Raw genomic sequence first — 16,337 nt, 5'->3', positions numbered from 1 at the left:
AAGTGAACACCCTCTCAGCACAACCAATAGCCCAAGAAGAGACAAAGGGGAGAATGAAGTGAAGGCAGATTAGGAGGAGCGCATTCCCTGGCCTGGGACTGGACAGTTTAAAGTCCATGCTTCACCCTTTTCTGTCTCGTATAGTCGTTTATAAAATGAAAACTAATAAGTAGTATCTCATAGGGCTGCTGTGTATATTTGTTAATATATCTAAAGTGTTTATCAATGCCCATTACCCAGCGCTCAATAAATACTAGCTATTGCCTTAATCTCTGGGAGTGGGAGCGCCTAGGACAGTTGGAGACAGTAGGCCAGTAAACGTGCACTTGGGAATATTTCCACTATTAACTTTGCGTTCTCATTCTGGTAACGCCGAGGGATCAGGTAGGTTTGAGAGTCTCTGAACGTACCTGGGCGGTGATAGCGTAGACACTCATCCTTTTCTGGGCTGAACCCTTCCCATCAGCCACCGGGGGCGCTGGAGTCACCTTAAGTGTGCGGCCTGGGGCCTGGAGCAAGCCTCGGCTAAAACCTCGGTTTCCCTGCCGCTATGGGAAGCAAGACTTCAAGGTCCCAGGACCTTCCCGCGCGGCCGGGCGCCGTGGGAGGCGTGGCTTCCCACTTAACTCCAGGCTGGGGGCGGGGTCGGCCAGGCCGCGGACATCACCGGCTGGATGTGGCGGGTCGCGGGAGAGCGGAGGGTGGAGCCCCAGCCCCGGGCCCCGCGGAATGGAGGCGGGTTCGGGCGCGGCTCAGAGCGAGGTAGATCGGCTGCTGTAGCTGCCGCGGCGGTGATCGAAGAGCGGCCGAACCCCTGCGACCCGTGGCGGACGTTCCGCGATCCAAATGTCCGGCTCGCGGAGCGAGGTGGGCGCACGGCTTGGGGCCACCGCTGCGGCTGGCATGGAGCGGTGGCGGGACCGGCTGGCATTGGTGACGGGAGCTTCGGGGGGCATCGGCGCGGCTGTGGCCCGGGCTCTGGTCCAGCAGGGACTGAAGGTAGTGGGCTGTGCCCGCACTGTGGGCAACATCGAGGTAAGTCCCCACGGTGGAGAGGGTCGTTCTGGGAGGCGTCGTTTCCGTCGCGGTAGGGTCTGGGCGGGGGTCTTTCCTTGCCCACCACCCCAAGGCCATTTGCAACGGGATCAGAGTGGGAGGGAGGGATACCTAGTAGGGCAGGCCTCTCCCTTCCCATTTATTTAGAAAGACCCGTCTTTTAAGGAGCCCCTTCCTACTCCTGACAGCCTCTACTCCAGTGTACCAAATCTCTGAATAACTGGCATCTTTCTCCCTATCTGCCTGCGCCGGTAGGCTGAGGAAAGGGGAAGCCAAGGAGAAGGAAAGAAAGCTCTCTGGCCGCAGAGGCTAAATTGGCTACTGGCTGTTTTCTCTAGTCCCCAGACCTGACCCACAAAGTAGAGCAAAGTGGCTTTTTTTTTTTTACCCAGGACTGAGGGTGGGGTTGGGGTGGGAATGGAGCTTCTCAGAAGAGATTTGCCCTCTCCTCACCCCCGAATTTGAGGGTTAACCCTTACCCAGGGGGATATTTACAGATAGACCTTTCTCCAATTTCACTGTCCTAGGTGGGACTGAGTAGGTGAAATAGGGCAGGGAATATGTGAGCCCTGAGGGGACAAAGTAGTATGGAACTGGAACTGCCGGTTTTTCTCTTAACCTGGGGTTGGGAGCCCCAAGATGTGAGCAACAAGAGCTCAGAGAAAAATGAAATCAAGTTGGCCACATTGTAACCGGAAGGAAGAAGATGAGAAATTTCCATCATAGGTCATCTTTGGATTTGCTCCTGGCAGGACTCACTCTCCGGGTTTGAGCCAGTGCTTAGCTGAAGGTGTGGGAGTGAGCACTACCTTCGCCATTGCTCAGAGTCCCTGCGCAAGGAGGCCTTGGGTGGGGACAGAGGGAGAAGGTGTACTGGAAGGAGGACTGTCTCCTCCCCTGCTGCTGACCAAAGGTACACTTTATAGCTAGCTGCCTAGATAGTCCCAAGGTCACCCAGCCATACCACTGCCCTACTCTACACCTCCCTTTCTCTTAGTATGAGGATCTCAGGGCCCAGCCCCTGCCTTGGAGCCTAGATGAGCAGACCAGGACTTAGACCGCTGGATTCCTTAATTCTAAAGCCACTGCTGCCTTCTCTCCCTACTCCCCCACTCCAAACTAGCTAGGAAGGGGGGGGGTCCCTAATCTCCAAGGGGACCCCAGGCTGCTCACCAGCCCCAGGATGACTCCTTTAATGAGAGAGACATTCCTGTGCTTTGAGGGGACAGACATGGTTTCAGGTCATTTCTGAGGATAAATGAGGGCAGGTGGGACAATCAGAAGGCAGTGACAGGGAGCACTATGTCCCCAGGCCCTCCAATCTGGCTTTCCTGTGGGGATTTGAGTCTGGAGATGGGAGGGAGAAGTTGTATGCCAGGGGAAGGGAGAATCCCAGGGTTCCTTAGTTTGCTTTTATCGATGGATACTGAAACAGTTTGAGTTCTGGCCTCCAACAGAGAGAAGCCCTGTCTCCTGAGGTGACTGTGAGTAAGTGAAAGGGAGCCTTCTAGTCCCAGAGGATCATACCTTTTGAACTCTAGCAAAGTTAAAGCAGAAAAGTATCTCTAGGTCACTTGATCCAGCCCTTTATTCCCATCTCGATTTGGGGAGGAAGGGGTTCGAGGCCAGGGCAGTTGGCCCAGCTGGCCTTCCTCTACAGCACCTCCTACCCCCAACTCTCTTCCTCCCACACAGGTACAGTCACCTTCACGAGGCTCAGACACCCAGAAACTGGCCTCCAAGGCCACATAGCTTGGTTTCTTCCTGCTTCTGAATGACCCCATCCCTCACAGCCACCTCCTAGTGGCTCTGCTTCCTCTGGTCTGTCTCTGGGCTCCTCCGTGTGCTGAGGTCCCTGTTGATACACTTGGGCTGCCCAAGGTCACCTGCCACCTGACTTGCCTCATCATATCCCCCAAAATTTTAGGGTAGAGGATGGTACCATGTGGGACAGAGGAAAAGATCTGTCTCAACTTCCTCGCCTTTCCTAGAGGTAGGGCTAGGGGAGACTGGCAGTTGGGCCCAGCTTGAAAGCCAACAGGCTGCAGTCTGTGGACAGAGGGGGACAGCTCAGACCTAGGCCTTCTGGGAGCAACTAGAGGAGGGAATGGAGAGGAAAGAATCCCACAGTAACCGGCTCAGTGACTCTTGGCACTGGTGGAAGCAGCATGGGGTGGGGTGTGGGGTGCGGCTCACCTAGGAGCACAGAAGGAGTTCCCGTTGGAGGAGAGGCAAAAGAAAGAGAGGCCACACTGTGCCTAGGACCCCTTCTCCGAACTGAAGACTCAGTTTATCAGGAGATTGCTCCATTGACGATCTCAACTCCCCTGGGTGCCCCTCACTCTGGGGGACTTTGACCAAAGAGGACAATTAGTCCCGATGTCTGTGTGGCTGGAAGGTGGCTGCCAGAGGATCGAGTTGTCTGAGTGGTGACAGCAGAGGAAGGTTGTCTTGGGCGGGAAGATGTCGGAGTGAGCAGCTCACCGCAGTTAGCCCCCTGTTGGGTTTCATAGGAGCTGGCTGCTGAATGTAAGAGTGCAGGCTATCCTGGGACTTTGATCCCCCACAGATGTGACCTATCCAGCGAGGAGGACATCCTCTCCATGTTCTCGGCTGTCCGCTCTCAGCACAGTGGTGTGGACATCTGCATCAACAATGCTGGCTTGGCCCGGCCCGACACCCTGCTCTCAGGCAGTACCAGCGGCTGGAAGGACATGTTCAATGTAAGAGCTCCAGGCCTGGAGGAAGGGGCTGGGGGTAGGGCGGGGAGCCGGGGCTCTGTGAACCAGAGGGCTACTTGCGGGGGGTGGGGGGGTCGGGTTTCTAGTGCGAGGGAGCTTCAGGTTCATACCTGGGGCACCTTGACTCCCCCACCTTGCTTCTTTCCCTACCAAAGGCAGAGGGAGAGGAGGAGTGGCATGTCTTTTCTGTTCTTTTTCCCTTTGAGCCCCTTAAAGGAGCAGTTTTTAAAGTCCAGGCTGATTTCCTCCTACTGGAAGAAAGGCTTAGGGAAGAGAACTGCTTATTGGATGCCCTCGTGTGTCAGTACCATGCTGTGCTTGGGAACGTGGTCTTACAGGAAGCAAAGGAGCCGAAAGACAGGAGACGAGGTTCTTGCCCGGCCCTGCCTGTCACTGTATGGCTTCGGGCCTCCATGAGCTGCAGTCCTGTCGTGCTTAACTGCGGTGAACACACCTATACCATCAATATCTAGGGCCGCAAACTCCAGTGTCCCCTGGGGCTGCGTAAATATGTAAATGAGTGAGGTGGGCCAGGTGGAGTCTGCAGTAAATGGGGGAGCACATGGCCAAGTACAAGGGTAGCTGCTGACGTCCAGCATCGCCGCAGTAGTGTGGTGTGGGGCCGGTGGGAGCAGATCCTAGGGTTTTTATAGGACATCCTACGCCTCCCATTTTCCAAAACCTCAGCTCCCTAAGGGGGAGGATTTTTTTCTTAATAAAGATTTTTTATTTATTCATTTGAGAGAGACTGAGCGAGCAAGAGCATGAGTAGAGGGGGGAGGACAGGGGGAGAGGGAGAAGCCGGCTCCCCGCTGAGCAGAGAGCCCAATGTGGGGCTCGACCCCAGGACCCCAAGATCATGACCCAAGCTGAAGGCAGATGGCTAACCGAGTGAGCCACCCAGGTGCCCTAGGGCAAGGATTTCTGTCTGGTTTATTCTCTGTTATGTAGCCTCAGCCCATAATAGATATTCAGTAGATACTCAATAGATATTTTTTGAGTGAATGAAACCTTCCAGCACATGTTGGGAGTGAATTAAAAATGTTTTAAAATTTCATATGGACCAAACATAACTTTCAGGACATGGGTTTTTCAACCTGTAGACAATATTAAGGGGCAATATTAGGGTATAAAAGTATTCTGAGAAGTTGAAAGCAGTGTGTGCATGGGGACACATCTTTTCGCACAATTGGTTTAGCACCTAAAAGGTGGGCCTGGAAATGAACAATGAAAGTTGGAACAATGAGCTGTGAAAATGAGGCCTTCTGGGAGATCTGAGTTGTGGTCCTCACCTGCAGGAAGTAGGTCTCTAAACCTGGACCTCAACTTCCACATCTGTAAAATGAGAGACTTACATCAAAACCTTAAGACCCTTTCAGCTTCAACATTATATAAGCCTGTTAGGATTGTCTTCCAAGACATTTCTACCCACACCCCACCAGACTTCGGAGAATCACTACTCCCGGTCCAGGGAACATGTTTCTCCCACTCTGTGTGTCCTCATGGTTGAGTTCTCTGCAGAAACATACATTACTCAGAAGCCCAGAAACAGGGCTGAAAGCCTCTCGTGAAGCAGGTTCACGCTGGGAGTGATCTGTCCCGATGCCCGGCTCAGACACCTGATAAACAGAAACTTACCTATTGTCTTGGCTGGTCTTGTTCCTTCTCGGGAGGAGAGACATGAGGACCTGCTGAAAGCTTGTCCTCATGGCGGGAGAGGGGACACTTGGCGGGAGCTTCAGGCCTTTGTTTCATGAAGGGTAGGGATTTGGGGTCACTTCTGGCAGAAGCCATGGAAGACAGAAAGCCCCCATGTGCTTGGGGGGTCCCCTGCAGTCCTGTGACCAAGGACCCACCCCCTAAAAAACCTCTGTGCCGAGTCTGTTCCGAGATGAAATAGAGGGTAAAGGAAGGTGCAAAAGGAAGGAAGGTCAGGCCTTCTCTTGCTGGAGTCGCAGGGGAAGGGACCGGAAGGGAGCAGAAGGTCCTCGGTAGGGCAGGGAGAGGCTAGGGTCTGTGCCTGAGGACAGAGATTTTTACAGCCATCTTAGGAAGGATTGTAGGCTTTTTAAAGAGAGCAGGGCCAGGGACATAGACCCAGAAAGGAGTAGGGCATTTGGGGAGGAAAAAGAGCTGGTTCTCTAAGGCAGATATTCTACTGTTTGCAGAGGAGACAGCCAAGACAGGGAGGTTTCCGGGGTCATGCATGGGTTTGGGGGGCTTCCATTCCTGTTTACAGAAACTGGAGGGAGAGAGGGTCACCTCAGGAGAGGAGCTGCCTGCAGTCAGCTGGGTCTGGTGGCTTTAGGGGGAGGCAAGGTACTCTGGAGCCATTGGTGGTCTCTGATAGGCCCCAGACACTGTTCTGGAATGCCACTCCCCTGGGCGGGAGGTGCTCTGAGGCTCTTTTACCTGCTCAGATGGGCCTGAGCTGGAGATGCCCCATTGCCCTCCCCGGCCTGCAGGTGAACGTGCTGGGCCTCAGCATCTGCACCCGGGAGGCCTACCAGTCTATGAAGGAGCGCAAGGTGGATGACGGGCATATCATTAACATCAACAGGTGAGGCAGGTGGCCAAGGGCTAATGCTCAGATCACCACTAAGCCACTGAGCCAGCTGATCTGCTGTAGCTCATCTGACCTCTTTGGGTGTCAGTTTCATTGGTGGTAAAGTAGGGACTGAATACCCCGTTAATAGCCAAATGGCACAGTTACGGGAAGGGACAGAATAGGGTATATCGAGTGCCGGCCCCTAGCTGGCCTTCCAGGAAGCACAGGGCTGGCAGGAGCGGCTGGCATCCCAGAAGCTACCATAGCGGGCCCCCAGGATGGCCTCCAGTGGGCGCCCCGGGCCAGCTTCCGTGCGGCATCCCAGTGGCAGGGCTGCCTGACGCAGCAGCAGGGGCCTTGGTTGCTGTCAGCAGCTTCACTCTCTTCTTTCCCTTTCCCTCCCTCCACCCAGCATGTGTGGTCACCAAGTGTCACCCCACTCCGTGATCCATTTCTATAGTGCTACCAAGTACGCTGTCACCGCGCTGACAGAGGGACTGAGGCAAGAGCTTCGGGAAGCCCAGACCCACATCCGAGCCACGGTGAGGGCACAGCCCAGCCCTGCTGGGGACAGGGTGGGAGCAGGCACTCCCCACCCCACACGCATGCTGTTTTGGTGCGCTGCTTGGACCGTGAGGGGCGCAGCGCTGTGCTGCCACTTGCATGACCCTGCCCAGTCCTTGCCTGTGAGCGCGGCAGGGGCTGACCGGAAGGGAGCACAGTGGAGGAGACTGAGGGAGGAGAGCAAGGGGCGTGGGAAAGCATGGCTGGCCACCCGGACTCTGAGCTCTCTCCTCGAAGGCCGCAGGACCCTGGGCGGCTCACTCAGCCCCTCCAAGCCTCAGCCTTCTCACTCGTAAAATGGAGACAATGACCCCTACCTGGCTATGAAGTTTTAAGGGATACTGTCGTAAAACCCTTAACCTGATATGGGCTCTGTGGGTGGCAGGTGTCACTGTGATCATCACAGCTTGGGGAGGACAAGGTGGCTGCTGGACATCGGGTAGCCACCATGGGGAAGGAGGGGGCCTGGCTGTCTCCATCCTGCCCTTCCCAAGGCCTGGCTTCTGACTGGATGGAGGTGGAGCTTGGCTCGGCCCCTGAGCAGGTCCTCTCTGTTGGTGCAGTGCATCTCTCCAGAAGTGGTGGAGACACAGTTCGCCTTCAAACTCCACGACAAGGACCCTGAGAAGGCAGCTGCCACCTACGAACGCATAAAGGTGGGCCCTCTGTCTGGGACGGATGAGCCACTCACTCCCTCCATAAAGGCAGAGGGAACCCTGGCCTTCAGAACACACCCTTCTAGCCAGCCTTTCGTCCCTCCCAGAGGGCTGGGGTGGGGGTGAACATGCTGGAAAGGATGTCAGGGGCGGGAGGTCCATTCTGCTTTCACCTCACCCCTTTGCTCCGGTACTTTCCAGTGTCTCAAGCCTGAGGATGTGGCCGAGGCTGTCCTCTACGTCCTTAGCACCCCTCCACACGTCCAGGTGAGTCTGGTCTTGACTGCCTCCACCCTGGAAGAGCCCAGCCATCTCAGAGGAGGACAGCAGGGAGGCCTGAGGGGGTGGGGAGAACGTCCCAGCTGCCTTAAGCCTTGTGCCTTCCAACAGATTGGAGACATCCAGATGAGGCCCACGGAGCAGGTGATCTAGTTTCCTGGGGGGCGCTCTGCCTTCCCTCCCTGCCCCTCACAGCTTGGTTCCTGCCTCTGGATTTTAGGTGTTGATTTCTGGACTCCTGGATTCCGTTTCCTCTCCCCACCCCACCAGGGCCTAGAAAATTCGAAGTTTTTATATCTTATCAAATTGTTCCCATCACAAATATGAACAGTGAGCTGGGGAGAGGAGGTGGTGTCCCTGATTATTTTACCTGTTAACTCATTCTCGGTCCCCTTCTTAGGCTCCTTGGCCTTTGTTTGCTCTCTTCCGTCTCTTCCTTTTGATCTGGGGAAGGGACTGTCCCTCAGCAGGAAGGTGGCAGACAGAAGCCCTCACCTTCTATGGGAATGGCTATCCAAAGCTCCAGGCTTTCTCCTCTCCTGGCCCTACTGCCCCCATCGCCCCCTTCACGTCCCCCATCCCAGTTCTCCAGCCCAGTCTTGGCTTCTTGGCTCCCACCGGGGTGATCACTCCACACTGACTGTGGCAGCTGAATACTGGGGCCTGCCTCCCAAGTGGATTTCACTGTGAGAATTAAAAAAGAAAAATTGCAACAACCTACCTTGGCTTCTGGAGTGTCTTTCAGTTCTTCCTCCTTGTCTGTGATCGGGGGCGGTTGTACCTCAGAATTTATTCCAGGTGAGTGGGAAGTTGGGTGGATTTGGGGCATCACTCCTGGAATGTGGATTACCTTAGGTAGCAGACGTGGGTTTGGGTTGAGTCTTGAAAATGGGTAGGAGTTTGCCAGCCAGGAAAGGGGACAACAGTGGAGACCAGGGTGGGAGTCTGACTGAGCAGGCAGTGTTGTGGGAACCACATGGAACAAACACAGTGCGGTGGTGAGACGGGGATGGAATGGAAGCTCCTCCGGGATCAGCCAAGGTCTGAGTGCCGAGCAAGGAGACTGCCCGTGACCCGTGGGCTGTGGGCCAAGGGCATCAGTTGGCTTATCAGCAGGCGTGGGACAGGCACAGAGCTGTCACTTAGAGAATCAGCCACCACGGGATAGGAAGCTACTGCTGGGATCCCGCTGACGGATGCTGAGGGTTTGACAGAGCAGTGGAGAGGCTGGGATGCAGAAGTTTCTAAGGAAAATCACCAGCACCCGGGCGGTGGGCTGGATGTTGGGAGGGAGTCACCCCCAGTGACCTCGTTGAACACCTGGCCTTTGCTGGTGCCCCGGTGAGTGTGGCCCTCCAGCCTCAGGGGCCTCTTGGGACCTGGAAGGGCGTGGAACCGAAAGGGTGGCTCAGCGGGCGGCGGTTACAGGGGGCCACTGCTCATCCAGCCCTGTGGGAGGCGCTGTGGGCACGGCCTGGCGGCCAGGCTCGCGCAGTGCGTCTGCGGGCAGGGGGCGGGCCGCCTGAACCCGGAAGTGCGGTAGCCCACGTGGGAGGCGGGGAGGGGCCTGCTGTGGTTCTGCTCCCTGGTTCTGGATAGTCTTTTCGACTGAGTCCAGACCTTTGGTCCCCTTCTCCGTACTGGGGAGCCGGGAGCGGGCACCGGCGGGAGTGAGCGCTCCTGATGACGCTGCAGGGGCAATGGCCATGGCACTGCTCTGGGCCGTCGGGGTCTCGAGTTGGGGTTGCTCGGGTCGCCACCTCGCGCGTCATTTCTCCCGAGCGGCGGGGCGTGAGGAGCGGCCAGGCGGGGAGGAGCTGAGACGCCTGCTGTTGGATGACCTGGCGCCGACTCCGCGCTCTGAGCGGGGACTGGAACTTCTGTTTGGCCTGTCCCCTTGTCTCCTGGCCCTGCGGGCCGCCCGTCGCCGCGTGGCCAGGCTCCTGCTCCAGGCCGGCAGGTCCGGGTTGCAGGGAGAGCGGGCCGAGCTGCTCCGGGTGGCAGAGGCGCGGGACATCCCAGTTCTGCGACTTAGACGGCAGAAGCTGGACGCCGTGTGCCGCTCCCAGGTCCATCAGGGCGTCTGCATGGAGGTCAGCCCGCTGAAGCCTCGGCCTTGGATGGAGGTCGGGGAGGCGAGGCCAGGCGACGACCCCCAGCAGCTGTGGCTCGTCCTCGAGAGGCTCCAGGATCCCCGCAATCTTGGGTCCGTGCTGCGTTCTGCTCACTTCCTCGGAGTGGATAAAGTCATCACCACCGGGAGAAACAGGCACGGTCGTCCCTTACTCCCCATGTGCCCCAGTTTGGGGCGCAGCCGAGTTTCTAAGCTCCTTGATCCTTGATTCCTCAGCCAGCCCTCCCCATCGCCAGAATTGTCACCCTTAACCCTTGGGGGGCCAGGGGAGGGCAGGGCAGGGCACCGGGGTTGAGATTTCCCAGCTTAAAGCGGGTCGTGGGGAAATTTACAGCTGCCCGCTCACTCCAGTAGTCAGCAAAGCGAGCGCCGGGGCTATGGAGGTGATGGACGTGTTCTCCACTGATGACCTAGCCGGTTTTCTACAGGTAATGGCGGGGAGGGGGGCGGTGAGTAAAAGAACAGAAATGAGCCAAGCTCAGTTTCTCCGAGGGCACTCATCTAGCCTCTGATGGAGGAAGGGGAGGATGTTGGCATCGTTCCCTACGTCCTTCCAAATCCCTTTGGGAAGGGAGGGATCCTGGAATTTTCGAAACCATAAATAGAGCAGAATCTGAAGTTAGAGATTTCCTAGCTTCGTTCCCTTTACCTCACTCCTTCCCCAGGCGTACCTCTTGCCCCTGAGGCTAGTGTACCTCAGAGCCTCACTGCCTTCTCAGTAGGTTGTCAGGAAATGGTTTTTTTTGATCAGCTGTGGGAAGCTGGTGGCCAGGAGTCCTGCAGTAGGGGCCCAGCTTGAAAGGCTGTTTGAACAAGGACAGACTAATCTATGCCTTACCCCTCCCTCTGCCCCCACAAAAAAAAAAAAATCAAAAACCCAAACAAACCACCACCACCACCAACAACAACAATAAGAAACAACTTTGATATCCAGGAAGGGGTAAACCTAAGAAACCCCACTCCTGGTCCAGGTTTCGGTCTTCAGCTGTGCTTCTCTTGTTGGACACAAGGGGGCAGTCTTGCCTTGCCTTTGGCGGCTTCCTTGACCAGCCAACCCCCTCAAGGCTTCCAGGCCCAGTCCTTGGATCTGTTTCCTTATGTGTTCATTTCTTAGTTTCATCCAGTCTCAAGGCTTTAAATTCTACCTATACTTGGATGCCTCCAAGGTGTACATCCTAGCCTGGATCTTACTCGTGAGCCCCAGATTGAACAGCTGCTTTTGTTAACAGAGGGCATTTCAAACTCCCCATTTCCTTCTCTAGGCTTGCCCAGACCAGGCAAGGGCGACTGCATCCCTTTGTTTAGGCCTGGAGCCGTGATGGCCTTGATTCTTCTTCCTGCTCTCCCACCCCATGGCCCACCTACCCGCAGATTCTTTTGGTTTTACCTTGAAGTTATTTTTGTATTCCCACCAAGCCTCCCCATTGCTTCAGCTCCCACTCCTGCCTCTCTTGCCTGTATTAGTGTGGAAACGATCTCACCAGGCTTCTTCTCCTGTTGGCTATCAACATAGCTGGGAGAGTGAGTCTGTTGGAACATGTTAGACCATCTTACCTCTGCTCAAAACCTTTCAAAGCCTTTACAGCTCTCCCAGAGTAAGAGCTAAAGTCCTCCCAGTGGCCTTTGTGGTCCTGCCTTAGGTGCCCCTTGTTTCCCTCTCCAGTCCCAGCTGCTCCCTCCCTGCAGGCCACCACCTTGCCGTGTGCTGTTCCTCATAAGCACCAGCCTCTCAGCCTTTGCATTTACTCATCTCTGCCTAGATTCTCCCTCTTCTTCTCCTTCTTCTTCTTCTTTTTTAAGATTTTATTTATTTATTTGACAGAGAGATCACAGGTAGGCAGAGCAGAGAGAGAGGTGGAAGCAGGCTCCCCGCTGAGCAGAGAGCCCAATGTGGGGCTTGATCCCAGGACCCTGAGATCATGACCTGAGCCGAAGGCAGAGACTTAACCCACTGAGCCACCCAGGCACCCCTGCTGTCCAGTGTCACCTCAGTGAGGCCCACCCTAATCACCTTTCTGCTGGGTGGCTGGGATTTTGGCCTGTTTCGTTCCCTGCCCTGTCCCCAGAGCCTAGAACAGAGCCTGTCCATTCTAAGGGCTTAGTAACTATTGACTGAATTGAGGGATCAGTGACTATACGGGCAAGTCCAGCCCCTCTCCTGGGGCTCTGATGAAAGTTTGGTGAGCTAGAACTTGATTTTTTTCTTTGTCAGGCCAAATCCCGGCAGGGCTGGCTCGTGGCTGGCACAGTGAGCTGCCCAGGGCCTGAGATTTCCCCGTCCTCTGATATCCCCATCACTAGCTGCTTGGAATTCCTCTGGGACCGGCCTACTCTCCTAGTGCTGGGTAGGTAGATGGCCCTGCTTTTCCGTGTTCAGATGTGCATGTCCCAAGCACCTGTGTGTCCAGCTGGGGCCTCCTTAACCCTTTGTCTTGTGCCCTGCAGGGAACGAGGGCTCTGGCCTGTCCCTGGCAGTTCAAGCCTCCTGCCAGCTTCTCCTTACCATCCTGCCTGGCCGCCAGCTGCCTCCTGGACTTGAGTCCTTGAATGTCTCCGTGGCTGCAGGTGAGTCTCCTGTGGCCCGGCTTCCTGTCCTCTGATCCCCCACGCGCAGCTCCTTCACCCTAAACAAGTTTCTCTTTCTCTGTCTCAGTCACTTTCTGTGCCAGAGGGGGAAGTGTATCCTTTCGAGGATAAAACAAGGGACTGCCAGCCAGTGGTCCTTCCTTCTCTCCATCCTCTCCCTTCCCCTTGGCCTTTTTGTCTGTTGGTGCAGGAATTCTTCTTCACTCCATTTGCAGCCAGAGGAAAGGTTCCCCTGGGGAAGGGAAGAGAGAGCACCTTCTCCAAGACCCCCGAGAACCCTCCACCACATCAGAAGGGCCTGGACTGGCGCAGCACCCAGGACTGTCCTCAGGATCAGAACAAGAGAAGCAGAATGGGAGCTGACTTGGACTGAGTTGTGTGTGCTTGAGGGCACACATACTCTCACCCTCAAATGTGCTGGAGTCTCTTACCCGAGTGTGCACCCAGGTCCCTGTTTACTAACCACTGTCTTGGGGGGCAGGGAGCTCTGCAGAAGAGACCAGAGGAAGGTTGTTTCCTGATTTGATTTTGGCCTTGTGGTTGGAGGTGGCGGCTTGTTCATCTCCAGGATGTCCTGGGCCCTGCCTGGATGTCAAGACATCAGAAGGGAATTGCGCAGGCCAGTCCAGGTGTCCTGTTCCTCTTGAACCAGTGTGAGAATGTAGAGAGAGGCCCGGGTTTCTCTTGTGGATGAGACAGGTACAAATCCAGGCTCAAACCCTGCCCCAGTGGGGGCTTCCTCCTTTTGCGCCTGCCTTGCCAGGGGTCTTTGTGAGGATCAAATAAAATCACCTGGGCCGCTGTGTCCTATTCCTCCACTAGGTGGCAGCCTCGCTCTTCGATCCGCAGTCTCCGCGGCAGCCTATGTGGCTACCTGGGGAGAAGCTGGGCCATGGCCCCCAGAGAGGCAAGGAAAAGATTAGCAAACGCCTCTCTCCTCCCTGGCCCTCCAGAACCCCCTCCCCAGTGACCCATCGGTGCACCTCTGAGAAGGGAACCGATGAACCCCAGAACTGGCCTTTGGTCCTCTGAGATAGTGAGCACAGGGTCGCTGTCAATTATACAGGCGGGTTTGGTCTTCTCCCACAGGGTCCCGTAAGTGGAGCAGAAGCCCCCAGCACAAGCAGCTTAGAGCAGTCTTGGCTGCACATTGGAACCATCTGGCAAGCTTTCAGAAACAACTGACGCTGGAGACCCACCCCCAGAGAACCTGATGTAAATGGTTGGAGGGCAGCCTGGATATCAGAATTGTTAAAGGCCCTGAATGCGTCTGCTGTGTAGTCCTGGTTGAACACCACTGGAACAGGGTTTCTGGACCTCGGCAGTCTTGACATTCGTTGTGATGGCTTGTCCCGTGCACTGTAGGATGTTCAGGCTTCTCCCCCACTGGATGCGGGTGGCATGCCCTGCCCCCTGTTGTGACAAGCAAACATGTCTGCAGACATGGCCACACGCCCCCACGGAGGACACAGTTGCACAGTTGCTCCTAGTTGAGAACCACCGCTCTGGAGCCTGGATCTGGAGGACGACAACCCAAGTTCAAATTCTGATTGCTGTGTGACCTTGGGCAAGTTCCTTTCCCACCTGAGCCTCAGTCTCCTCGTCCAGAAAGGGGGTTCACCCTACCTTCCCGAGTTATGCCAGGACAGAGAGGGCAACGTGAGCTCGCTCAGCGCCCCCTTCACAGTGATACTCAGTAAATTGTAGCTCCCTTTTCTCTGTGGAATGAATTTATCTTGGAATTTTGGTGGGGATGTCAGTTTAGAAAGACATTAAAAGGGCTTAAGATTGCTCTAAAGTCAGAATTTTTTGTCTCAAGGAAGAGGAAGAAACCCTTCTGTAAAACTCCTCAGATCTCTCTACCACATCGGGCCCCTCGAGCTGTCCGGCGTCAACTCCCACACAGTTTCTGACTTCTTCTGGCACAGTGCAGCTTTGGGCATGTTAATGGCCTCCCCCGTCCCTGCTGCACTCTTGGCCACAGGCCTGATGTGGTTCTGAACCTTGGCTACACCTTAGATGGGCTTGAGGGTGTGCATGGCAGTGGCGGTGGTGGGGGGGGGGGCACCTTTACTGTTCCAGATGCCCAGAGGCATCAGGCTAATGCGATCAGAATCTCAGGGGAAGGAGACCAGTCCCGTGTTTCTTCAAGCTCCCCAGTTGATACCAGTGTGCTGCTGGGGTCAAGAATCATTGGTCTTCGAACCGCCTTCTCATGTCTAAGAAACTCCATCTAAATCCTCTGCCCCCGTGCTTTTGAACGCATGTCTGAAGGTTTGGGCCAGTTGACCTTTCCTCTGTCCCTAAGGTTCTCAGGGAGGTGCTGGGTTCAGTCCCAGTTCCATGGTTTCTGGCCTGGACGACTTCCTAGCATCTGTAGGATGGGGATAGTGCCCTCAGTGCCTGCTCCCGCTGGCCCCTCCCCAACCAGGATCTGTAGAAATGAAAGTTTCAGTAAAATGCATTCTAGACACCCAAGCTCTGCGCACCCCAGGACCAGCACCTGATAACACAGACGTGCATAGAACCGCTCAGTTCACGTGTGGAGTTGCCTGGACCATGGGATCCCCAGATAGTTCGGTCACACGTTACCGTGAGTGTTTCTGTGACGGTGTGTTTGGATGAGATGAGCATTGAAGTTGAGGGCACCTGCCTGGCTCAGTTAGAAGAACACATGACGCTTGATTTCAGGGTTGTAAGTTGGAGCTTCACGTTGGGTGTGGAGATTTTTAATAAATAAACAGATTACTAATAAACAAACTTTAAATTGGTAGACTGAGTGAGGCAGAGTGCCCTTTCCAGTGTGGGTGGGCCTCATTCAATCAACAGAAGGCCTGAACAGGGGCCAAAAAAAAAAAAAAAGGCTGGCTGTTCCCTGACTAAGAATTCTTCACTCCCTCTGGAACCGAAACGGGCTCTTCCTGGTCCGGAGACTGTGGGCCTTTGGATGGGAACAACATCCTCGCTCTCCCGGGGCCCCAGCTTGCTGACTCACCTGGCAGAGCCGGGATTTGCCAGGCTTACAATCCCAGGAGCCAAGTCTTCAGAATAAACGAGCAAGCATGTGTACACGTGGATGGAGATATGGGTATAGATACACACCACTGCTCAGCTCTGAGTCTCAGGAGAATCCAGACTCCTGGGTTTAAGGAAAACGAATGGAGATGTCACGGTACAGGTACACGAACAGCACAGAATCGAGCTCTACTCTCTATGGCCAAACCCAGCCTGGAACCCAGATGGTGAGGTTAGGGCTCCTCGGGGTTCCCAGCCTGCTCTCCTGCCCACAGACTCCTGTGTAGTGTCTGGATCAAACCAGCTTTGGGCATGCTGGGTTCATCAGCTTTCCGGTCCCAGGAGTCTGAACCATCTAGAGGGCCACTCCCAGTGCTACCTGCCACGCAAGGGGGACTCTTACTGCTTCATTCCCTGGGCAGCACCCTGGATGGCCTCTGGGAAGGCAGATTCGCTCGAATCAAAGGGTATTGAGGCCAGAATTACCCGCCGAGCACTCATCGATATGTAGTTCTGTAAACTAGGCATGAAGGCAGAGAGAAAGCACCTGAGACCCCAAGGCCAAGGATGGTGGGGATTTCCTTGGGGTGGCCTCCGGGGCATGCCACAGAGCAAGCTTGGGGAGATACACAGGCCGCGGGGAGGCTGTGGCTCCGGCTATGAAGCGGGGCCTGCTGGGGGCCCATCTCCTGGAGGCCATGGTCAGGATGAAGCCAGAGAGGAGCAGGGGTGGTAAAGAACGTGACCCTGGCTGTTAG

The 16,337-nt window shown here is 55.5% G+C and overlaps 2 protein-coding genes across 4 annotated transcripts; both read left to right on the top strand.

Annotated features, from left to right (window-relative positions):
- The first annotated feature begins 721 nt into the window (after window positions 1–721).
- On the top strand, window positions 722–8,148 carry LOC111151673 (dehydrogenase/reductase 11). Of its 2 annotated transcripts, XM_022509807.1 has the most exons (7): window positions 722–1,035; window positions 3,570–3,779; window positions 6,263–6,357; window positions 6,758–6,887; window positions 7,473–7,565; window positions 7,767–7,832; window positions 7,956–8,148. In XM_022509807.1, the coding sequence occupies exons 1-7, from the start codon at window positions 847–849 to the stop codon at window positions 7,995–7,997; spliced, it is 825 nt and encodes a 274-aa protein (XP_022365515.1). In that variant the 5' UTR covers window positions 722–846; the 3' UTR covers window positions 7,998–8,148. The 2 variants fall into 2 exon arrangements, with proteins under 2 accessions (XP_022365515.1, XP_022365514.1); XM_022509806.1 differs by lacking the exons at window positions 7,473–7,565; window positions 7,767–7,832; window positions 7,956–8,148 and having other exon boundaries at window positions 6,758–7,205.
- Window positions 8,149–9,431: 1,283 nt separating this feature from the next.
- On the top strand, window positions 9,432–14,355 carry LOC111151811 (mitochondrial rRNA methyltransferase 1). Of its 2 annotated transcripts, none has more exons than XM_022510027.1 (5): window positions 9,432–10,113; window positions 10,313–10,406; window positions 12,191–12,323; window positions 12,424–12,543; window positions 12,780–14,355. In XM_022510027.1, exons 1-5 carry the CDS (start codon window positions 9,545–9,547, stop codon window positions 12,935–12,937), a joined length of 1,074 nt encoding a protein of 357 aa, XP_022365735.1. In that variant the 5' UTR covers window positions 9,432–9,544; the 3' UTR covers window positions 12,938–14,355. The 2 variants fall into 2 exon arrangements, with proteins under 2 accessions (XP_022365735.1, XP_022365734.1); XM_022510026.1 differs by having other exon boundaries at window positions 12,755–14,355.
- Window positions 14,356–16,337: the final 1,982 nt, after the last annotated feature.

Source organism: Enhydra lutris, unplaced genomic scaffold (genome assembly GCF_002288905.1).
Source record: "Enhydra lutris kenyoni isolate GAN:26980312 unplaced genomic scaffold, ASM228890v2 scaffoldscaffold26, whole genome shotgun sequence".
Classification (NCBI taxonomy): Eukaryota; Metazoa; Chordata; class Mammalia; order Carnivora; family Mustelidae; genus Enhydra; species Enhydra lutris.
The sequence above is the reverse complement of the archived record's forward strand: the minus strand, read 5'-3'. Positions and strand labels throughout refer to the sequence as shown.

Excerpts from the sequence above, each read along its gene's own strand:
- LOC111151811 (XM_022510026.1), top strand. The coding sequence starts at position 9,545 with ATGGCCATGGCACTGCTCTGGGCCGTCGGGGTCTCGAGTTGGGGTTGC. Across the intron at positions 12,324-12,423 it reads GCCTACTCTCCTAGTGCTGG|GGAACGAGGGCTCTGGCCTG; the intron begins GTAGGTAGATGG and ends TGTGCCCTGCAG. Across the intron at positions 12,544-12,754 it reads GAATGTCTCCGTGGCTGCAG|GAATTCTTCTTCACTCCATT; the intron begins GTGAGTCTCCTG and ends CTGTTGGTGCAG.
- LOC111151673 (XM_022509806.1), top strand. The coding sequence starts at position 847 with ATGTCCGGCTCGCGGAGCGAGGTGGGCGCACGGCTTGGGGCCACCGCT. Across the intron at positions 1,036-3,569 it reads GCACTGTGGGCAACATCGAG|GAGCTGGCTGCTGAATGTAA; the intron begins GTAAGTCCCCAC and ends TGGGTTTCATAG. Across the intron at positions 3,780-6,262 it reads GCTGGAAGGACATGTTCAAT|GTGAACGTGCTGGGCCTCAG; the intron begins GTAAGAGCTCCA and ends CCCGGCCTGCAG.